The sequence below is a fragment of the Neoarius graeffei genome, chromosome 24, assembly GCF_027579695.1.
Source record: "Neoarius graeffei isolate fNeoGra1 chromosome 24, fNeoGra1.pri, whole genome shotgun sequence".
Taxonomy (NCBI): Eukaryota; Metazoa; Chordata; class Actinopteri; order Siluriformes; family Ariidae; genus Neoarius; species Neoarius graeffei.
This window is the reverse complement of record NC_083592.1, coordinates 37,022,584-37,047,438: the sequence shown is the minus strand read 5'-3', so window position 1 is coordinate 37,047,438 and position 24,855 is coordinate 37,022,584. Positions and strand designations below refer to the sequence as shown.

Below are 24,855 nucleotides of genomic sequence, written 5' to 3'. Positions count from 1 at the left end.
GTTCTGGTTAGGTTGTTTATAAAAGGCAACACAAGGCCTTCTAAAAGGTTTAAACGAGCCAAAATACAAAAAAGATGGGCCAAGCAATCAGGCACTGAGAAGATATTTTGTGAAGAATTACTGAATATTAAATTTCTTGCATGCAAATTTCTACATAAGACTCAATGTAAATGTCAAGAGGCACTATAAGGCTTGATAGCTACTATGCCTCTACTTGCATGAATCCCTGGCATCCACTGCATTCCTTTTGGCTTTGGGCTCCAGCAGACTCCATCCAGAGATGCCAAGAACAATAAAAGTTCCAGCAAGCGCAGTAATCTGCTATTAATTTCAGTTACCATTACAAACAACACCATCATCTATGACCTCACCCTCAAAACATGCTTCACAATGAAGGCGGTCAGAGGGCTTGAGAAACCTGACTGATCTCCAGGAGAGAGAACAACGTCATACATTGCCACACACAGGTACAGTATGTCAGTACCTGTGCAGGACTGGACGTGTGATTTGGATTAATGCTGAGCAGCTCCTACAGTTGACATGGTAGGATTCTGTAGTGATGTATGGAGTCTGAGAGCTTCCTGGATACCTAATGTGTCATTTTGATGTTCCAGTGATGGTAAAAACAAGGGTTGATGGGTGAGTTTGGAGGTCCAGCTCCTTTGACATTTTAAAACCTTCTTTTCCCACAGTAGATAGTGACAAAGCGACAGCTGACTGTTCCTTTTCTATGCACATGTACGACACCAAACCATGATTTCAGCAACAAAAAAAGCAAGAGACATTTGCATTAAGATTTTCTATTCAAACTAGGTATGACACGGTAAAGCAACAAATCAAAACAACTAGCTCAATCGAGTCCTTGGACCGAGCCACATGTGGTCCAACATTAATTAAGGACATACTCACACGAAGCAAGGTTGCCTTGTACCATGCCCAAGTACAATTGTCCCCCCTCCCCACTGGCCTGCGCTCACATTGTTCCAGGCCCGAGTACACTCGCGTCATCATGATCCAATGTTTTGTGTTGACAAAAAGCATTTTGCATAGCACAGTAGAGTGTTTTTACATTGTGGGATTAGGCCATGGGGGAAGCCATGACCTAATGGTTAGAAAAGCAGCTTTGGGACCAAAAGGTCGCCGGTTTGATTCCCTGGACTAGCAAGGAATGGCTGAAGTGCCCTTGAGCAAGATACCGAACCTGCAACTTTCCCAGGGCTGCTCTGGGTATATTGTACCTCGCTAAGGATAAGAGCATCTGCTAAATTCCTGTAATGTAATGTAATACATCGTGGCTTATTGGGAGTTGTTTTGGGCATGGTGACACACAGCCCTCTAACATTCTGTACAGCATTAGCAATTATCCAATGCAGCATTTTTCAGTAAATCATGCTGCACAATTTTCATGGAACCAGCTGACACTGAAGGAGGAATTCACTCAGCTTTACTTAGCAACTACAATTCACGTTCACCAATAAGGTCAGGACCAAACCCGTTATTAACCCAAATATCTCATCTCATCTCATCTCATTATCTCTAGCCGCTTTATCCTTCTACAGGGTCGCAGGCAAGCTGGAGCCTATCCCAGATGACTACGGGCGAAAGGCGGGGTACACCCTGGACAAGTCGCCAGGTCATCACAGGGCTGACACATAGACACAGACAACCATTCACACTCACATTCACACCTACGGTCAATTTAGAGTCACCAGTTAACCTAACCTGCATGTCTTTGGACTGTGGGGGAAACCGGAGCACCCGGAGGAAACCCACGCGGACACGGGGAGAACATGCAAACTCCACACAGAAAGGCCCTCGCCGGCCACGGGGCTCGAACCCGGACCTTCTTGCTGTGAGGCGACAGCGCTAACCACTACACCACCGTGCCGCCCCTAACCCAAATATGTATATCACATCATTTGTGTTCCGTGCTTGGGCACAGAGTCTAACTGAACCATGCCCGAGCCCACCCTTTCCAAGATGGCCAAATGACCCATTCCCAAACATGGCATACACTGATCACACTTGTCAAATCAACTGGATTTTGGGGGTCAAACCTGCTTGGCTATGGTACGGATCATCTAGTCTGACTACACCCTAAATCCTACAATTTGTGGTTCTACCTGTAATTAGTTCCCATCTACCTTTTGATGCACAAAATTTCAAGAAAAACGTATAACCAATGGCAGCATGGTGGTGTAGTGGTTAGCACTGTCGTCTCACAGCGAGAAGGTTCTGGGTTCGAGCCCAGTGGCTGATGGAGGCCTTTCTGTGTGGAGTTTGCATGTTCTCCCCGTGTCTGTGTGGGTTTCCTCCGGGTGCTCCGGTTTCCCCCACATTCCAAAGGCTAATTGGTTAGGCTAATTGATGGCTCTAAATTGACAGAAGGTGTGAGTGTGAATGGTTGTTTGTCTTTGTGTGTCAGCCCTGTGATGATCTGGCGACTTGTCCAGGGTGTACCCTGCCTCTCGCCCATAGTCAGCTGGGATAAGCTCCAGCTTGCCCGCGACCCTGCACAGGATAAGTGGTTACAGACAACAGGTGGATGGAACTTATAACCATAGTTCCATCTTCTCCTGTCACACAAAACATCTCATTAAATGTGTATAGAGACATTATGAAGAAAAATAATGCTCCAAATGAAATACCAGAGGTTACTGGTCCTTCTTGTGAGCATACAGTACATAGCCAGTACAGTTAACATGTTTTGCTATCCTGCCACTGAAGCTAGTATGAAGCCTGGCCAGTAACATGTAAAATCAAACAACCAATTTACAACGACAACAGTCAACAAGATCGGTAAACTACAAGCAACACAAGCAAACTGTCACTTGGTAGTGTGAACACAGGGGAACTTGTCTCCAGAAATTGTGTATCCAACAAGCTCCAAGCACCCAGTTCTCAACATGGGATTCAAAGAACACGCACAATGGTCAAGGACCAAAGTCCAGGCTGAAATGATAAGTACATGACAAATGTGTCTTCACCCCCCTACATAAACAAGGCCTTCCCTAAGAAGGGGAGTCATGAAAGGTCCCACAGTGTATATTTCACGACATGTCAGAAGAGCTGAAGTAAAAACGGGGAATAGAAGACATTCTTCGGATGCCTCCAAAGCTGACCGGGTGATGCCTTTAAAAGGCAATAAGTATACAAGTGGCCCTGTGTGCATTCAATAAACTCATAAAACTATTTTCTGTGATTATGGAAACATTAGGCAAACATGGTCTGACTGGTGAAGCCACACAAACTGTGAACATTCTCACGACATCACACGCAGCTTGTCTAACTTGGCTCTGAAACAAGGGACTCGCTCAACACCTCCATATTTACAGGCCAACGGTGGGGTGATCGAAATCACCTTTGTTCAGAGCCATTCTTTTCTTTCTTTCGCTCTTCCTCCATTCCATCCTGCTCCTTCTTCCTGTCCTCCATATGTAAGAGTTTATTTGTTGGTGTGGTCCTCAATAGAGCTGGAGAATAATAGAAAAGAGGAGGAAGAGAGCGATTGAACTATGCCTGTCACCAGCCATTGAACAGGCACTCCGCAAATGCAGACAGAGGAAGGAAACAAGCTGTAAATAGGAAACCTGGGATAACAATAGAAAGTGTTCTTTTTTTTAATGTGGTAGGTTTGTGAGCTTGTGTGTAATGTCCTATCATAGCCGCTAAGTATTGCTGATAGCTGATCGTATTGCCTGTGGCTTTGGGAGGGGGTGTGGCCAGACACTTTTTAAAAAAAATTTATTTAGCTTTGCCTTAGGGTAAACAAATTTTAAATAATTTTACAATAATAATAAAAATAAGGCAGAGAAACCGTAACAACTAAAGCCAACTGCTGCAGACCCGTACATAAAACTAAGATTACACAACGATGACGACTAACTTGGTAACAAAATATTAATATTTAAAAACAACAAGTTAAAGGCCTAAGAAGGCTATGTGGTAAAATTGCACTTAACGCATATTGTTCTCCATGTTCGTGGATCGTCAGGGTTCTAAGTAGACTGCAAGGATAAGGTGTAATTCTATAGAAGGAGGGACTTGTAGGAGGACAGTGTTAGTCGGAGTTGGCGAGTTTCTTGTCACAGTGTGTTCCAAGTTCTCGTTGTTCTCATCAGGAATGACTTTTGATACATGCAGAATGGTTGTTTGTACACGATTCCAGCTATACTGTTGTTAAAATTTCGTCTCTTTAGTGGAACTAACGGCAGACGGCAGGACTTGGGGATCAATTTTGGCCAACCCAGTGATGATCTTAAAGAATAGCACCATGTCGAGATACTCATGCCAGTAACAGAGGGGAAGTAGATTTGTTCTTATTCTGGTAACTAGTATCACAGATATACGGCAGACCAAGAATATATTTTGTAACCTGTCTTTGTACTAGAGTTCAGTCCATATAACGAGTTCTACAGATTGAGGAGCCCATACCTGTGTTGCATACCCCAACCGAAGGCGTATGATGGCAAGGTAAATGGTACGTATTGTACATTGAGAATGTAGATATTTTGTTGACCGTCTAACATAACCCAAGAGCTGGATTGCTTTTGCACTCTGTGTGAGGACTTGTTTCTTCCAAGAGAGGTCAGTAGCAATCCAAACTCCAAGGTCACGTTCTTCGCTAGTACGTAACACATGTCGTGTAGGTCACATTACAGCTTAGCAGAAGCTGGTTAACAGAAGTCAGCTCTAGCTGCAATTGCTAGCATTTAATCTGTTTTTGCTTAATTACCCATTAACAAAGACAGGAATGCTTGCACAACTAAAGTCAAGACTGGAAAAAAAAAACATGAGTTATTCGGTGTAACTGAGCTCATTATATAAACTACACGTACATTTGCTCTGTAGTGAACAGCAGCGTCAGAGGAAGATGTTTTCTTACTTCATTCTGAAGTCAGAGAGCAGGTTATTAAAGTTAAGTTAGGATCCACAACAGGTGAAAACGTATTACAAGACAACACTTTATTTCTGTCGATCTTAAAGCAGCAGACGGTGGCACGATGGTGTAGTGGTTAGCACGGTCGCCTCACAGCAAGAAGGTTCTGGGTTCGAGCCCAGTGGCTGGCGGGGGCCTTTCTGTGTGGAGTTTGCATGTTCTCCCTGTGTCTGTGTGGGTTTCCTCCGGGTGCTCCAGTTTCCCCCCAAAGACATGCAGGTTAGGCTAATATAGGACGGCCTTGGGCTGAGGTGCCCTTGAGCAAGGCACCTAACTCCCAACTGCTTCCCGGGTGCTGTTAGCATGGTTGCCCACTGCTCTGGGTATGTCTGTGCACTCATTGCTCCTCTTCATTTTTTTATTATACTTTCACTTTCCTTTTTGGACTTTCCACTTTCGCTTTCCTTTTTCTGTTTTTTTCTCCCTCTCTTTTTTCGGAAGAACGCAAAGACCGGAAGCTGTCTTTTTTTCTCCTCCTGCAAAGACCGGAAGCTGTCTTTTTTTCTCCTCCTGCATAAAGACCACAAGCGGAGGCCAGCCACATCGGATCTGCTTTAATATCAACAGATCTTCAATTAAGGTATGTGAATCCTTTTATCATGGCACACCTTCAGCCTGTTCAGTGTGCTGAGTGAAGGATGTATAGTCATTCTTCCTCCATCGCTAGCGATAGCTTTATTTGTGATAAGTGCAGATTAGTTAGTTCTCTGACGGAGAAGATTATAGTGTTAGAAGTGCGTATCCAGGCTTTAGTGAAGGTCAGTAAGAATGAGAACAGTGTAGTTTCTGGAGGGGAAAGTCTGGATGCCCTAGGTGGAGTTAGTAATCCCCCAACTCTGGCATTAGAGCCCTTACAGCGGGGCGAATGGGTAACAACTCAGCGGCATAAGCGTAGAGCCAAAGCTACCGCTGAGGCTTGCCCACGGGAGCACCACTCCTCTCCACGTCATGTGTCGAACAGGTTTGCTCTCCTTAGTGATGCACCTGCTGAGAAACCTGAAAGAGCTCTGGTTATAGGGGACTCTATCATACAGCACGTGAAATTAGCTCAGCCTTTAGGGGCACCAGCAGCTTTAGTCAGGTGTATACCGGGAGCCAGGGCGCCGGACATAGCAGGTAATCTTAGGTTCCTAGGCAAGCACAGGTTCTCAGAGATAGTTATCCATGCAGGAGCTAATGATGTACGTCTTCGTCAGTCTGAGGTTACTAAGAGTAACTTTGTAGAGGTGTTTAAATTAGCGAAGGCGATGTCCGATGCTGTAGTATGCTCTGGCCCCATCCCAATGCAGCGTAGCGATGTAGCTTACAGCAGGTTATGGTTGCTGAACTGCTGGTTGTCCAGGTGGTGCTCTGAAAACAGGGTGGGCTTTATAGATAATTGGGCTAATTTTGGGGGCACTGCTGGCCTGTTAGGGCGGGATGGTATCCATCCCACTCGGGAAGGTGCTGCTCTCATTTCCTGCAGCATAGGTCATAGTCTCAGAACAGGCCTAGTTAATTTCTGACAATCCAGAGCCAAGGCCTGTGATGACCTGGCTACTTGTCCAGGGTGTACCCCGCCTTTCGCCCATAGTCAGCTGGGATAGGCTCCAGCTTGCCTGCGACCCTGTAGAAGGATAAAGCGGCTAGAGATAATGAGATGAGAGCCAAGGCCAGGGAGCAGACGAACAGGCTAAACCGACTGTCTGCTAGCTGCACAGAGTCGTCACTCAGGGTCCACTACATTGAGACTGTGTCTGTTCCCCGAGCTAAACAAAAAAGTAGAAATATTCAGAGTTTGTTCCAGTAACCTAATCAATATAAAATTTTATCATACTGACTGTACAGCCGCTGCCAGCACCTTTGATCTAAAGGTGGGGCTATTAAATATTAGATCTCTTACATCTAAAGCGCTAATGGTTAATGAACTCATTACTGATCAGGAGTTTAATGTACTTTGTTTAACTGAAACATGGATTAAGCCAAATGAATATATAGCATTAAATGAAGCGAGTCCTCCTGGATACAGTTATGTACACCAGCCTCGTCTAACTGGTAGAGAAGGAGGCGTTGCAGTTATTTATAATGATTATCTAGGTGTAACAAAAACCTGGTTATAAATGTAATACATTTGAAATTCTTCATACTCATATAATGTATGTAGCCTCTACCCAGTTAATTCTGTTACTTATTATTTACAGGCCCCCGGGGTCATATTCTGAGTTTCTTTCTGAATTTGCAGATTTTATCTCAGATCTGGTTATTTCCTTAGACAAAGCTGTAGTTGTCGGAGATTTTAATATTCACTTCGATAACCCAGAAGACCCTTTAAAAACAGCATTTGTGTCCATTTTAGATTCAGTAGGGGTTAATCAGAATGTCATAGGACCGACCTATAATGGTGGTCACACCCTCGACCTAATACTAACATTCGGGTTAAACGTAGAAAATATAGTCACACTTCCACAGTCTGAAGTTATCTCAGATCATTATCTCATCTCATTCAAAATATTTCTAAGTAATAATATATGCACCTCACCACGCTACTGTATTAAACGTACATTCACGTCAACTACTGCACAGAGCTTTATAAATGATCTCCCAGAGTTATCCTGGTCACTGTCAGCCCCCGCAGAACTTGATCAGGCAACTGAATGCTTAGAGTCAACGTTCTGCCATACTTTAGATAATGTAGCTCCTCTTGGGTGGCGTAGTGGTTAGCACGGTCGCCTCACAGCAAGAAGGTTCTGGGTTCGAACCCAGCCGCTGGCAAGGGCCTTTCTGTGCGGAGTTTGCATGTTCTCCCTGTGTCTGCGTGGGTTTCCTCCGGGTGCTCCAGTTTCCCCCACAGTCCAAAGACATGCAGTTAGGTTAATATGGGACAGCCTTGGACTGAGGTGCCCTTGAGCGAGGCACCTAACTCCCAACTGCTCCCCGGGCATTGTTAGCATGGCTGCCCACTGCTCTGGGTATGTGTGTGTGTGTTCACTGCTTCAGATGGGTTAAATGCAGAGAGAAAATTTCACAAGTGTGTGATGAATAAAGTTGTGCTTTCTTTCTTTAAATGGAAAATGGTCAGAGACAAAAAAAATTAGCACCCTGGTATAATAAGGACACTTTAAAACAGACCACTCGAACGTTGGAACGTCAATGGCGTCAAACAAAATTGGTAGCGTTCAAATTAGCATGGAAGGAGAGCTTTCTGAAGTATAGAAAAGCTCTTAGTGCTGCTAGATCAACATACAGTATCTCTCCTCCCTAATAGAAGATAACAAAAATAATCCTAGATTCCTATTTAATACTGTAGCACAGGGGTTCTCAACCTTTTGCAACCTGGGCCCCACCAAAGCTGGTTCATTGCAGTTGGGGGCCCCTCTTCTCGCCCCGCCCCCATCCCCCCCCCCAAAACACACTCACCCGCAGTGACGCCACCCGACCTACAGCACCTTATATCGACCGATAGATAGATAGATAGATAGATAGATAGATAGATAGATAGATAGATAGATAGATAGATAGATAGCTAGCCCCGGGCTAGATTATTATTATTATTATTATCATTATCATTATCATTATTATTATTATTATTATTATTAGTAGTAGTAGTAGTAGTAGCAGCATTATCCATTCCATAGAAATACATAGGCCTATTATCATTATTAGGCTATTGTTATAATTGGCAGTAGCACCACATTTCTAATCTGCTTTCGGGCATTATTATAATTATAATTATTATAATTATTATTATTATTATTATTATTATTATTATTATGGCCTATTATCATTACTAAGCTGTTGGCAGTAGTACAAGACTTATGTTCTTTCAGGCATTATTATTATTATTATTATTATTATTATTATTATTGCTGTTGTTGGTTGTTGATATTATTATTATTATTATTATTATTATTATTATGCTATTATTATTATTAATAGGCATTATTATTATTATTATTATTATTATTATTAGTGTTTTTATTAGGTATTTTATTAGGCTTATCATTAGCTGGCTATTGATATCATTGGGAATTGGGACCAGGCGTGAATTTAGGTTTTACTTTTTACTGTGCCTTTGTGATCTGCATTTGCGTTAATGCGAGACCTGAGCCTGCTTTGCCTTACAAAGATCCTCGAATCTTGGCGAAATGTTTGACAAGCACAGTCTCAAGTCATCCTCAATTTGCGCACGATTGCGATATTTCGTTTTGAGCGCAGTCATTTTTGAAAATCCTGCCTCACACAAGTAGGTCGATGCGAATGGGATGAGCAGTTTCAAGGCTACGTCACACAGTTGCGGGTACTCCTGCATCAATGCTGCCCAGAATGTCGAAAGAGGGCATGAGGTGAAGACTGCCTTAAGTCTACTGTCACTCTTCAGCTCAATAAGCTGTTCCTGCATGTCAACTGGAAGTTCGTCAGCAGTACACACAAATGGATCTCGAACCCACGCAAAAGAGCGATAATCCTCTGTGAAGTATGCCGCAAACTGTTTTCTCATTACCGACAGGTGCTCTGGCGCTGCTTGAAAGACAGATGAGAAATCGTGGGAAGTGCCTGCATTACTGATAAAGTCTGCAAGGCTTGGGAACATATCACAGTTCCCCCGACTGATGCGGCCACACACACAAGATTTTATGATAGATTGATGATAGATTTTATAATAGTATTGATTTGTATGTAATAGTCCAATGTCCTGCATTTTGACATGGGTAAATGTGTTGCATCTGCTTAGCTACTATAGCTTGTTAGCCCCAGATTTTTTTTTTCCTCCATACATGAAGCCTACTCGCGACCCCCCTGGAGTACCTCCGCGCCCCACCAGGGGGGCGCGCCCCCCTGGTTGAGAACCACTGCTGTAGCAAAATTAACCAGGAATTCTAATTGCTGATCTGTAACTGTATCAGATCAGCAATTAGAATGTTTTATTCCCCTTAGAGAAACTGAATTACTTTCATTAATCTTGGCATCAAAAGCCTCAACTTGCGTACTAGATCCCTTAATCTACACGTCTATTCAAACAGATAATACCTGAAGTAATTGAACCGCTTCTAAAAATAATAAATTCTTCTCTCACGATTGGCTATGTACCCAAATCCTTTAAACTAGCAGTTATCAAACCCCTGATTAAAAAAACCTGACCTTGATCCCTGTCAGCTGTCCAATTATCGGCCAATATCAAACCTCCCCTTTATCTCCAAGATCCTTGAAAAAGCTGTGGCACAGCAGTTATGCTCATATTTACATAGGAATAACCTCCATGAAATGTATCAGTCAGGATTTAGACCTCATCATAGCACAGAGACAGCTTTGGTTAAAGTAGTAAATGACCTACTGTTGGCGTCTGATCAGGGCTGTGTCTCGCTACTTGTGTGTTGCTTGACCTTAGTGCAGCATTTGATACCATTGATCATTCCATTCTTCTGGATAGACTAGAAAATGTTGTGGGAGTTAAGGGAACGGCCCTCTCCTGGCTCAGCTCTTATTTAACTGATCGCTATCAGCATGTTGATGTAAATGGTGATTTTTCTAGACATACTGAGGTAAAGTTTGGTGTTCCACAAGGTTCTGTCTTGGGTCCACTGATTTTTTCTTTATATATATGTTACCTCTGGGTGATATTATTTGTAAACATTGTATTAGTTTCCACTGTTATGCTGATGACACACAGTTGTATGTTTCTGCAAAACCTGATGAGAGACACCAGCTTAATAGAATTGAGGAACGTGTAAAAGACATTAGACACTGGATGCTTATTAACTTCCTTCTGCTTAACTCTGACAAGACTGAAGTACTTGTAATAGGACCACATGCAGCTAGAAGTAAGTTTTCTGATTCCACAGTAACTCTGGATGGCCTTTCTGTTTCTTCACGTGCAGCAGTAAAAGACCTCGGGGTGATTATTGACCCCAGTTTTTCATTCGAAACTCACATTGATAACATCACCCGGATAGCTTTCTTTCATCTCAGAAATATTGCTAAGATAAGAAATTTAATGTCATCGCATGACGCGGAAAAACTAGTTCATGCTTTCATTACCTCCAGGTTGGATTACTGTAATGCCTTACTGTCTGGATGTTCCAATAAGTGCATAAACAAGCTCCAGTTAGTTCAAAATGCAGTAGCAAGAGTCCTTACTAGAACTAGAAAATATGATCACATCACCCCTGTCTTATCCACACTGCATTGGCTCCCAATCAAATTTCGTATTGATTATAAAATACTACTATTGACCTTTAAAGCACTGAATGGTCTCGCACCACAGTACCTGAGTGAACTTCTGGTCCTCAGTGACCCGCCATGCCTACTTAGATCAAAAGGTGCAGGCTATCTGCTGGTACCTCATATAGTGAAGGCTACATCAGGGGGCAGAGCCTTTTCTTACAAAGCTCCACAGTTATGGAACAGCCTTCCAAGTAATGTTCGGGAATCAGACACAGTCTCAGCGTTTACGTCTAGGCTGAAAACATATCCGTTTAGTCAAGCCTTTTGTTAATGGTGTTTATGAGGTAATGGTGTAGATCTGGAGGGTCCTCAGACAGAGTGTTTTGGTAAACTGGGATGTATGGATGTTGTCAGTCCCCACTTGCTTCCTTACTCAAGTTTGTTGACGGCGTAGTGGCTGGCTGCTTTGTGTCCCGGGGCTCCCTCATGCGTGTTACCTTCTGGCTCTCCCCTTTTAGTTATGCTGTCATAGTTAGTTTTGCCGGAATCCCTGCTTGTACTCAGTGCAATACGTATACTGTTCCTACTTATTCACGTGACATGGGGCATACCTAACAACCTGTGTTTTCTCTCCCTCTCTCTCCCCCCAAAAAATCTGTCCCTCTGAGTTACATGTTGGTCCTGGGACCGAGATGCTGACCTCTTCTGCTCCTTGGACCCGCCTGCTGCCTGATCCAGCCTGGTGCCGTGTCTGGTTGGGGCCTCATCGCATCGCTCCTGTGGAGGACGGCCCCATATGGACAGTTGAAAGTCACACCTGGAGGACACTCTGGACTCTTACAGTAACGCTTTTATGGCTGAGGACTACAGTTGACTTGCTAACTTTAGGACTGCAGTTGTCATGAACAGTTTTGCACTCAAGTTTCCATCAATGAAGAGTTTATAACATCAACGAAACTGACTTTATGTTAAAACTGTTAATGTTATAGTCAGGCTGTCTGTTGTTGCCCAAATGAGGATGGGTTCCCTTTTGAGTCTGGTTCCTCTCGAGGTTTCTTCCTCATCTCGTCTGAGGGAGTTTTTCCTTGCCACCGTCGCCACAGGCTTGCTCATTGGGGATAGATTAGGGATAAAATTAGCTCATGTTTTAAGTCGTTCAAATTCTGTAAAGCTGCTTTGCGACAATGTTTATTGTTAAAAGCGCTATACAAATAAACTTGACTTGACTCGACATGTGTGTTCACTGCTTCAGATGGGTTAAACGCAGAGAGGAATTTCACAAGTGTGTGATGAATAAAGTTGTTGTTCTTCTTCAGACAGTATGTTTTCTGGAGAAACATTTAAATCGTCTGACTTGACAGCCATCGCGATGATTGAAATCCATCAACGATTTCTGATGCTATCGTCAATCTTCCCAAGCCTAGCCTGTGGTATTGCCCCTATCTCAATGTGCTTATTCACGACTGAAGAAGTTTTTGAAATAAGCAGCTAGGTGTTCTTTCGATTCCATCCAAACTAAACAATAGGCAAGTTGTCTTACTAAAAGATCTTGATTTCTTCTGCGATTGCTCAAATACAGCCAGAGCTTTTGCTTCCCATGCTTCTCAAGCCAAGTACGGGACAAAAATCACAGTTGAAGTTAGCACAGCAGTCAGGACACGCTTATCACACCCAGACAAGCCTGTGCAATCCCACTTTTCATTTTTATCACATTCACAAAGCTAATTCCAAATAAATACAACACACACACGCACCTGCTCACACACAGAGGAAGCAGACGTGCTGCGACACACACACACATGCTGATATGATGAATAGAGGATTTCACTGAGCCAACAAATCACAATTGAAGATCAACACAGCATGATGAACAGTCATTTTATTGTAATGGAAAATGAGTGTACAGTGCACAATGACTTCATTATCATTTTACACCTCCTACCTCCCTCCTTCTCTCACTGCAATGCTGGTGGCACTATTGTTCCACCCTGTTTCTACACACTACACTGAAAAAAAAAAAAATCCTAGCAAGTGAAAAGTGATCAAGCATTTCCTATTAGAAGAATACAAGACACCAATTCTGAGACTCTTAAACCGAATTCTAGATTGCAACCAACTTATTCTAAGATGTCTTATCAAGTAAAAATATCCGTCCATGCAGCACGATCATTTCACTAGTATTTAGTCATTTTCTCCTCAAATTCAGGTTTTCAATTTTTTGCAGGGTAACTTTTCCTTTACAGCCGTCTCTCCAAACAAGACCTGAGCTCGTATAAGCTCTGTGTGTGTGTGGTGTGTGTGTGGTGTGTGTGTGCGCGCGCGCCCGCGCGGGCATGCATTCCGGCTCACTCCAATCGTGTCCGTCTTCTGTATTCACAACAGCAGCATGAAGACTGTAATTATTCATTTAAAGAGACAGAAGAAAAAGTTCACAGAGGAAGACAGAACATTCCAGAAGGATACATACACAGGAAGTATAAAAAATAAACATGGAAACTTTGCCCACTTACTCACGCTAGTCCTAAATGCTTACAAATGTGCTCGGGCTGATCTGATTATTGGGAATCTATAATGAAGTCCACGTATTGGTATTTTAATACCAGAGAAACGTTCTGTTGCTGTTTTAAACAGCACAAAACTAAATTATAAGTGTCATGTTGTGTCTGTATTTATGGCAACAACAGGGCATAAAGCATTACTCTTAGCAGTGTACAGCAACACAGCTTCCTTCACGAAAACAAGAGCTTAAATCATTCCGGAGCTGAAGCTATACAAACATTTATTTAGGAGATACGCTTTAAGATCACCTAGCTCACCCAGATTCTATTGTTGTTTCGAACACGTCCCATCTCCTTTGCAATAAAAAGCACTCTGGGAAACATTTTTACAGACAGTCAAAGTTTTTTTTTTTTTTAACCATCACGGTCTGTTCATGAGTAAGCAATTACTTCCCACTGGCCTCAGCTAGTTGAGCTAAATAAACTTCAGGCGTTCTTTTAGCAGCCACAGAATAGATTGCAGACTATCATTAATGATGGCTAGCTTAGACAAATGTACCTAAACAATGTCTAGTTAATAAACCTTTACATATTAAAAGTTGTCAATATAGATCGCTAACAAAATGTAAAACAATTTTAGTCAAAACTTGATTTTTCAGTTGCATAGAGATACTGGGAAGCCATGGCCAAATGGTTAGAGGAGCAGCTTTGAGACCAAAAGGTCACCGGTTTGATTCCCTGGACCAGCAGGAACGGCTGACGTACCCTTGAGCAAGTATGTTGTACGTTACTCTGGGATAAGAGCGTCTGCTAAATGCCATTAAAGTTATAGCATGTGTTTCACAGGCTGCTATACATATATAATTAGCCAGTTGGCTAACATTATATCTTAGATTACAACCACCATACATCAGTGGCAGTATGAAAAATATGGTCAAAGGCAGGCAGTTTCCTGACCACAATGTTTCTGTATGTTTTGCAAATGACCGAGGTTTGTCTGGAATCTGACCTCGTGTAGCCAAACCACTTGGACACGACGTATGTAGCTCGTCTTTTAGGAACTAATTCCTCCTAAGTCTCAGCAGTGGACCTACTGTTTGCGCTCTTGCCCAAGTTTGTTTCTAGTTGCTCAATATGCCTACGTCACATCATCATATAGCAAAATAACATGATCTTTACAACTATATTACACCATATACCCAAAAATGTATGGACACCCTCCCCCTTCCCTCTGAGTTAAGGCCTCTGCATGCTCTTGCGACAAGGCTTTCGCAGACAGCTTTTCGCAGACAGTTGTAATTTATCGTTGAGCGGGGAGTAATAGGCGTGCGCGATGTTATTCACCATCACAACGCAAGGGGGCGCGAAGTCGCTAGGAGTAGTTGGTGGGTGTGGTTAGTGGAGTGTTTATCCTCCGGTTACTTATAATGACTAGAACTGGAGTCGTACAGATGTACGTACTTCCTCACTTCCTCGATCAACTGCTCTTCGTGCTGCTCCATCTTCACTCGTGTTTTTAAAAATGGCGGTCGTGAAAACAAACCAAACCGGGAAAGTAGGGAAGCGGAAGTGCGTGTACAGCGGATGTAGAGTGGACCAATCAGAGCCCTCTTGTCTGTGACGCTGTCTGCGAGGCTTCTGCGGTGGTCACAATTTTTGGAAGGTGTGCGCAGAGCGTCTGCGAAGGTGGGGGGGGCTACGCAGACGCTGTCTGCGACACCATCTGCGAGGACTGCGCTGTCAGCGTAAATTGGCCTTTACATGTTGATCCTGAGATCGAGATGCTGATCTCTTCTGCTCCTCGGACCTGCCTGATCCATCCTGATGCCCTACATCTGGCTGGAGTCTCATCACATCGCTCCTGTGGAGGACGGCTCCATATGGACAGTCGAAAGTCGCACTTGGAAGACGCTCTGGACATTTACAGTAATGATTTTATGGCTGAGGACTACAGCTGACTTGCTAACTCTAGGACTGCAGTTGTCATGAACAGTTTTGCACTCAAGTTTCCATCGATGAACAGTTTATAACTTCAACAAAACAGACTTCATATTAAAACTATTATGAATTTCATGGTTTTACAGTTATACTTTATGACTACATAGGACACTGTTATAGAAGCGAGTTATTTATAATCACGCTATCTGTTATCACTCAAATGAGGATGGGTTCCCTTTTGGGTCTGGTTCCTCTCGAGGTTTCTCCCTCATGTTGTCTGAGGGAGTTTTTCCTCGCCACCGTCGCCACAGGCTTGCTCATTGGGGATAGATTAGGGATAAAATTAGCTCATGTTTAAAGTCATTAAAATTCTGTAAAGCTGCTTTGCGACAATGTTTATTGTTAAAAGCGCTATACAAATAAACTTGACTTGACATCTGACCATCACACTAACATGTGGACCATCTCCAAAATGTTGCCACAAAATTTAAGTTGGCTGTCGCATTAAGACTTCCCCTTTACTGGAATTAAGGGGACAATACCACTGCATATGAAGTTAGGTCCACGAAGACATCGTTTGCCAAAGTTGGAGTGGAAGACCTCATGTGACCTGCACAGAGCCCTGACCTCAACCCCACTGAACACTTTTCAAATGAACTGGAATGCTGACTTCACGTCAAGCCTCCTCACCTCACCAGTGCTCTTGGCTGAATGATCACATTTACTGTATCTTCAGAGTTATTATTGCACTTAATGGTAAAAAATAGGGATTACAACAAAATATAACCGACACCCATTGGGGCAGAACTCTCTTTGCCACACACTAGGAGGAGGACTAGTTAATGGACAGGACGGTTAATGAGCGATTGGGCCAGTTTGAAAGTACTCTGTGGCCACCAAGAGCTTGTTTTATAGCAAATAAAAAGAATTGAATCTAATACATTTCCATACAAAGGAAAAGTGTAAGAGCAGACAGTGGGTCTATGCTGCACAGAACCATTTCTACTGTAACATACTGTACATTTCAAAAAGATGGAAATGGGCATTATGGAGTGGATGATACATCTGGAATACGAGTTTCCCACAATAAGGCTGAGAAAAAGAAGAAAAAAAAGTCTCCCTTTTCCAATGCCAAAATGTTTAGGTTATTTTCAAGTCTTTTGTGTGGTTTGAGATGTAGTTGGGCTGGAAATTCTGCCGAAACCTGCCAATCCTGGCTAATGATATTACCTTGAATACAGCAGAGCTCCTCAAAATATGCCGTTAGAAACTGTATACTGAACGACTGCATGTTGTTGACTTTCAACTGCCGAACTCTAAAAATTCACTAGATACTAGACGATAGCACAAGAGTGAATGCCTCTCAATTTAGTTTTTTATTAATGCCGTCCTACCACACCAAAATTTGTAGTCATGAGCCACTAATGAAATAGGAAAAACTGTTTTTAGAATTAAAATGGAGAATTCATCATTTATCATCAACAGTGCAGCAGGCATAGTAGCTCTAGTCAAGAACAGAAATAGACATGAAATGCACTTGATATTTTTACTTTAACAGGGTCAAAGTCCCTCTCACGCCAAAATCTGGTCTTCCCAGGCAGTCTCCTGTCCCAGTACTAACTGACTCTTTAAAGCCTCGGTCACAACCGGCCGTACGTGCTCCTACGGCCGGTCTACGTGCAAAAAACGCAAGAAACGCACGGAAAGCGCGCGTGAAACGCATGGTGGGCGCGCGTGTGACGTGCTGATTTTCGAGCCGTAGACTGTCCGCAGACCGGCCGCAGAGGTTCTTTGTCACGTCAAACAAACTCTAGGGGCGCTTACGTTTTTTTCAGGTTGCAAGACAAACTTACAGCCAACGTGCGTCTTTCTCCACGAACAAAAAAAAAAAAACGCAGCGATTTGGGAAACGCCAAAAATCGCACAGCCAAAAAAATCGTACGTCCGGTTGTGACCTAGGCTTAAGGCGTATGGGCGCGGCGCTGATCTCCGTTTCGATAGCCCTCGGCTTCTTGCCTATACAGCTAGGGTTACAGTGGGGGGCTAGTCACTTTGCCAGGGTAGTGAATACAAACTGCAAATGCCCAGCGATATCATTAATCAGCAATGGCAAAGGGACGCAACTGGATGATTTTATATTTCGCACAACTTCACAAAACCACTTCCGAATTTAGACAGAAGCTTCAAAAATGGCACATGACCCAAATATCTACCCTGCGGTTAAACAATAGCATTCAAAACGAAATGCGAGTCTTAGGTTACATTTCCTCATATTTGTGAGAGGACTAAAAGTGTAACATACTTCATTGGAATTTTTTGATTAATATTTATGGCATTTTGTAGGTTACGTGAGAATGAGAGAAACACATTACAAAAAAGAATGGAAATTGGCTACCTTGAAGAAGTTTTTGACTGCAGGCACATGATTTGCACATTCTGTCCTCCGATACTCATCCACATCCTCTCCAACCTGTGAAGTGTAGTTAGAGGACATTCTTTAATAGCATGAAATAACAGAAATCGTTTACAGTCTGCAAGCACATTCAATACACTGACGACTGGCTCGATAAATCTAACCGCAATTCAATTCTGATACTGTACTCTTCAACCAAGGCCAGTTATTGGATTATATTTACACTGTATTTATGTAATTATACTAGGGCTGCAACGATATGCGTATCGAAATCACGATACGCAGAGCCACGATCCGTATCGCGATACAAGAAGGCAGAATCGCGGTACACCCTTTCAAACTTCTCCTCAGCCCAAAAACAGAGGCGCTTCCAAACTTCAATTTATGAAGACTTTACTTTTTATTTAAATTACATTTTAAACTTACTTAAATTACTTTTATTTTTTTTATATCTATTAGTAAGTCGTTTTTTCGCCGACCTGCGACAATCTTCTGCGAGTCACGCAACGTCCACACTCGCCACTGGCAGAGCATTCATTTCTTTTAAGCGGTCGCCATTCTGGTTGCGACGCGGGGAGCGAATCTGTAAACAAGCAGTTCATTGGCTGGCTAGGTGTGCCACAAGCCAATCACAATCACTTGACCGGAAAGGCATGCAGTGTTGCCAGATTGGGCGGGTTTAGGTGCTTTTTGGTTGGTTTTGAACATATTTTGGGGTGGAAAACGTTAGCAATATCTGGCAACACTGAAGGCATGTCTGCTTGGGCGGAAGCCTTCTGCGGCAGTTACATTTTGACACGCGAGCAATGTTTCACCATAAAAATTCCGTAATTTCCATCTGTTTTCCGCGATCACAGAAAATCATTGGCCCTATGAGAGTGAGACAGTGAGAGAGCCACCCCCCCCAAAAAAAAAAATCTTAACGGATTTACACGATTTGGAAAAATGACTTTTTCAGAACCGAAAAAAAACAGAGCTTCCGGCTCAACAGTATTATTTTGAGAAATAAAACAATCTTTGGATATACATTTGTTCATTTTTGCATACATATTACTCATTCTCTGCAGTGGTCTGAATTATTTGTTATTAAATAATTAATGTAAGTAAGTAAATGTTAATAAGTCAAAAAACATTTTTAAAAAATCGTGGGCGTATCGAATCGTGGGTCAAAAATCGCGATACGAATCGAATCGAGAGTTGGGTGTATCGTTACAGCCCTAAATTATACATACAGGACACTTTTTCGATGGAATAAAAACGTGTTCTATTCCCTTCTAGCGGGTTTCATTCATTTGGTTTGATAGCATGCGATATTGTTAGCATATCGCTTATCCTGTGTGTGTATTACGTCGCTCTACCCAATGGAGAATAAGCGTTGAATATGGTTTACGATATTGCATGGTTGTCAAGACAACATGACCTCACGTCGGAGCCGTAAAACCTCAGCACTAGCGAGTAAATGTGACAATTTGCAAACGAACATGGCCGCCAGCTTTGCTTCATTAAATACGGAAGATTTTGAGCTAATTTTGAAAGCGAAAGATGCGTTGAACACCTGAAAGGAATGTGTATGTATAATAATAATAGGGGTTTTTTTTGTGGTATATCAAATATATCCCGTTCAGCTAGCATGATATTGAACGAGCCGAAGATATACCACTCAACACCAGCCGATGGTATTTAAATATCCGTATGTAATATATACAGTGTGACCTGCAGAACAGAATAAACACAGTCAGATCCTGTCTGATTAACTGCACGCTTCAGAGAATTTCATACAGGAAGTGAGTGGCTTCCAGTTCCACTGAAACTTCGAAACTTGACTAATCGAGATTAAGTGTGATTAGGGTTAATAACACACTTGTTTAGGCAAAGACACTCATGTGGGAAGATGCTTTCAATTCAGTTGGAAGAGGCGAACTGTCGGAGGTTATACGGTACCATGAAAACAGCATGAGGGGAAAAAGGAAGATGTGAAGCTTTTAAATCACCTAGATTGCACAAACCATGAAGCAAAACAAAAATGGCACATATTTTACAATAACTTCAAATTGCATAGTAAGAAATGTCTTGCTAAATAAATCAGAATTGTTTATCTGTCATACAAGTGAAATAGAATATGCATGAGGTTATCTGGTACGCACAGTGGTTTTAATTGCACCGTTAACAGGTCAACAAAGCCACTCCCCCTTCTTCTCTACATCGCCTGACTGGCTACAGATGCCACCTCTGACCTCAAAAACAGCATTCCAGCCTTGTTGTCCTGGCAACCAGTGCTGGAGAGGTTACTGGGACGGTTCCCAGCATGCTTTGCGAGCGTGTTTGAGCTCCTTCAGTTACAAGCTGTCTGGGGGTCAAAGCTCTTTTGTGGGGAGAAACCCACTGACATCTCATCAACAGGAGCCTCACATACATCCCTCCTTTAAAACCAGCCTTTCCAAAGATCCTCTGTATCAACCAATGTGAAGCCACATGAAGCTCACACCCTAAGGAAGGACCAATGGGAGCAGAACATCGAAGGTTCACATCCAATGGGAATAAATGAACGTGATCTCACCCAAAGTAGGTAGTGTGGCACTAATGCCAGGCTTTATGGCAAGTCAGAAAAGCTGTGTGTCTCAATCTAGTTGAGCCGAGTGTGGTGATGAGCTAAGACCGAAATATAAACTATTGAAAAAAAAAAAAATCACACTGCTGTTTTCACATCATCAGTTTACCCAGCAGATCAGGACTATCCGTGGCTGTCCCGCTTCAGACAGTGTAATCCTGCAGAGTCCGTACATGGGTTTGGCAATGTGAAACTTCCGGGTCAATTCTGTTAAGCCTCCATCTAAAGAGAGAAGAAAACGTAGGGAGAAGAGGAGGAGAGATTACTGTACGCATTATTCTGACGACAGATAAGCTCTTTATCATACAACGAATCTATCAACAAGATTTGTTTACATGCTTTTGCCAGATTGCCATCTCAATCACTTGAACATGCACCAAAGTAATTCTACTCTGTAGAAATGTAGCCTTCATATTATTTCACAAAAAAAAAAAAAAATTCAAAAAATTTGTCATAATAAGAACCAGAGCTTCAACAGGAAACGTTTCCACCTTCTGGCAAGTCTTTAGTCATGAATACGAATGAACACATTTAGAATCATGAGCACAGCACAAAACGTTTGGAATATATAACTAATTAGATTAATACAAATCTTCTGTGTAATTAAAAACATGCATATTCACATTGCTGTGATCTTACTTCCAGAATCAAAAAGCTTCAGGTTGTTGGTGAGTCCCTCATATGCAAACAACGCCCTGGAGAAAGAGAAAACAGGTTTATTTACTCGGCTGGAAATGGTCATGATCTTGGTGTGCGTTTTAGTTTTATCATCATTACGATGTCTTGATATGACCACATTACAGACTACTACGACATGAAAAGATGGCCTTAGCGCCAACAGGAACTTTCACAGGTCTCGGTCTGGTGCACTTCCTGGATAAAAGTAAAGGTCAGTTGTGCCTAACTAGTGCCTCATCTACACTAATGTCAGATCACTGGAATGTAGCGAGCGGGCAGGCAGCTGTGAGGACCACACCCGACACACTATTCACAACATCTCAAACTGCCCCAAGCATTTAGCCTTTTATCACATACACTACCGTTCAAAAGTTTGGGGTCACCCAGACAATTTTGTGTTTTCCATGAAAAGTCACACTTTTATTTACCACCATAAGTTGCTAGGCCATTATTAAAAAATGTTCTGTTTCCGGTCCACCGGCCGGGTGAGTGCCGTTTGTGCGGTTGAAATTTATTTTTTTTTAACGCCGGTTTTTCGACATTTTTTTCAGGTTCGTAAATCTAAAATCGAACTTGACATTTACGCATTCCCAGGGCTTTCCACTAAAGGCCTCTGCATGCTCTTGCGACAAGGCTTTCGCAGATAGCTTTTCGCAGACAGTTGTAATTTATCGTTGAGCGGGGAGTAATAGGCGTGCGCGATGTTATTCACCGGCACAACGCAAGGGGGCACGAAGTCGCTAGGAGTAGTTGGTGGGTGTGGTTAGTGGAGTGTTTATCCTCCGGTTACTTATAATGACTAGAACTTTTTTTTATAATGACTAGAACTGGAGTCGTATAGATGTATGTACTTCCTCAATCAACAGCTCTTCGTGCTGCTCCATCTTCGCTCGTGTTTTTAAAAATGGCGGTCGTGAAAACAAACCAAACCGGGAAAGTAGGGAAGCGGAAGTGCGTGTACAGCAGATGTAGAGTGGACCAATCAGAGCCCTCTTGTCTGCGACGCTGTCTGCGAGGCTTCTGCGGTGGTCACAATTTTTGGGAGGTGCGCGCAGAGCGTCTGCGAAGGTGGGGGGGCTACGCAGACACTGTCTGCGACGCTACCTGCGAGGACTGGGTTGTCAGCATAAATTGGCCTTAAGGCTCATACTAGCCAGCCATGACAAATAAGTAGCCAGCCGGGGGGGGAGTAAACACAAAAACTCCTGTGCACGCAGTTCCCAGGATTAAATGTATTTTCCACAGACCATTTATTTATTCATTTTACTCAAATACAAAGTAAAATGGCAGTAAATCTTCTTTCTTTTCTTGCGTATTGCATCATGAGGCGTTCCTGGCTTGTAAATCTCTTATTTTCGGTGCATGACACATTCACGCAGCTGAGCATGCTATGAATTAACAACGACAACGGTCTGCAGTGGTGGCTACACAATCAAACACTCGGCAAACATTTCTCCATTTGTGTATGAAAATACACTCCAACCACTCAGTTTGGTTTCATTTACAACCAACGGTTGTAATCTTTTGATGCCAGCACATAATTGAACGAGAGAAGACTGGTTTACCGGAGACAAAATAAGCGTTATCTCTGCTTCTGTTCCCTCCGACACACTACTGCCTCCGCCGAGTGCGCGCGCACTCTGAACTGAATCAGCTCTGCGCATGCGCCGTGCGGCACAAAAAAACAGCAGCCACCATGAAGGAAGGAGATCCGGAGTTTTCAAACATTTGCTTAAGTGTGAAATCGCAAAATGGTATTCTAGCGAACAACAAAATAGTAAAGATTCAGAAAAACAAATCATTCAGTGATCATTTTAATAGTGTAATTTCATCCGAACTAGGCCTAACGCTCGATTTAGAACTACAAAAAGTCAGTGTGTCGGGCATTTTAAGTACCTTTGTAAAAGTTTTGCAAATGTTGCAGTCAGCATTTAAAATGCTAACTTAAAGTTTTTGTACAAGTTTCAGTTGATTAAACTGTCATTTTATTAAATGTGTCTGCTTTTGTAATAAAGTACTGAAAGAAAAAGCAAACACAGCATTGCGATTTCTTATCCATCCATATATTTAAAAATAATAATAATAATAATAATCCGTCCCTCCCGACTGAATTTTTTTGCTCACCCGGTGGACAGGAAACGGATTTTTTTTTTTTTTTAAGGATGGCCTAAAATGAATAGAAAATGTAGTCAAGACATTTTTCTGGCCATTTTGAGCATTTAATCGACCCCACAAATGTGATGCTCCAGAAACTCAATCTGCTCAAAGGAAGGTCAGTTTTATAGCTTCTCTAAAGAGCTCAACTGTTTTCAGCTGTGCTAACATGATTGTACAAGGGTTTTCTAATCATCCATTAGCCTTCTGAGGCAATGAGCAAACACATTGTACCATTAGAACACTGGAGTGAGAGTTGCTGGAAATGGGCCTCTATACACCTATGGAGATATTGCACCAAAAACCAGACATTTGCAGCTAGAATAGTCATTTACCACATTAGCAATGTATAGAGTGGATTTCTGATTAGTTTAAAGTGATCTTCACTGAAAAGAACAGTGCTTTTCTTTCAAAAATAAGGACATTTCAAAAAGTGACCCCAAACTTTTGAATGGTAGTGTATATCGACACTGAACCCTTACAAAATGTTCTGGCCCTCCACTGGGTTAAACAGATCGTGATCCTAAATGTTCTCACAGGTGAGCTTCCTTCTTACTGCTCCTTAGGCATGTTTTCAATTAAACAACCTTTGGAAGCATCTATCAAACTTTGCACAGGCTACAGGCCTTGACGTACAGGTTTTTTCACTGTATTAGTGAGGACTTGCCTGAGTACACACATCTGACAGCTTCAAGCCAGAGCTGGTACTTTGGCGTTCTCTAAGGACACCAGAGTCAACATTTCACCTAACTGGAGTACGTGGAAAGCAAAGAAAGCATTTGAACCCAGGTCACAGCTGTCTGTTAGCACAAGTCAGTCAGAGCTACTGGAAGGCCATCCTTGTTTGCACTTGATCAAAATTTGAGAGAAAAAGTGTTTTGCCCTAAGCACCAACAGAACAATACACAAGTCACAGAAAATGTGAGATGAATCATCTAGTGATAGGACATTTATTCTGTTCGCGACTCGATATGACAGGATATGACAGGTCTAGAGCTAAGATATAGAGTACAAGATCACTCCAGGCCAAACCACACCACACTGGTTTCCTTCCCATGGCTTATTTGTGGTTTTTTTGCGTAGTCGGTAGGAGTTAATAGGAACGAGCTTACAAATCTCTTCTGGTTGCATTTTAATGGGTTTACTATGACGTTCTCAATAGCTGCCTGGCACTGCATAAAAGAAAAGACTGAATAGATTAAACAATTACTTATTATGTGTGTGTTTTTTCATCAAGTAACACATCAAGAAATACATTTAACCCCTTAAACCAGCCACATGTCGAGACTAGCTGAAGTGCCCTAGGAGTTAATTATAGATAAACAGTAACCTTATATTACTTCTTGTTTCTTGAAATCACCCAAAGTCAACTCAGCAAGAGTTCAATTAAACTTTAAATACACCTATTCATTTTAGTTAAAAAAAAAAAAGAGGCTAATAATTATAAGAACCCCATGAGAAATATAACAGGGTTGATAACGGTGGG

The 24,855-nt window shown here is 42.4% G+C and overlaps 1 protein-coding gene across 2 annotated transcripts in view; it reads right to left on the bottom strand.

The window, feature by feature from the left end:
* Positions 1–24,855, bottom strand: part of si:dkey-40c11.2 (drebrin-like protein A) — a 115,782-nt gene that overhangs the window by 32,116 nt on the left and 58,811 nt on the right. For both annotated transcript variants that reach the window (XM_060907183.1, XM_060907184.1), the window contains exons 2-4: positions 21,177–21,232; positions 20,647–20,759; positions 17,912–17,986 (exon numbers count right to left, since the gene is read on the bottom strand). In XM_060907183.1, the coding sequence (XP_060763166.1) occupies positions 17,912–17,986; positions 20,647–20,759; positions 21,177–21,232 (244 nt within the window). The remainder of the gene's footprint in view (positions 1–17,911; positions 17,987–20,646; positions 20,760–21,176; positions 21,233–24,855) is intronic.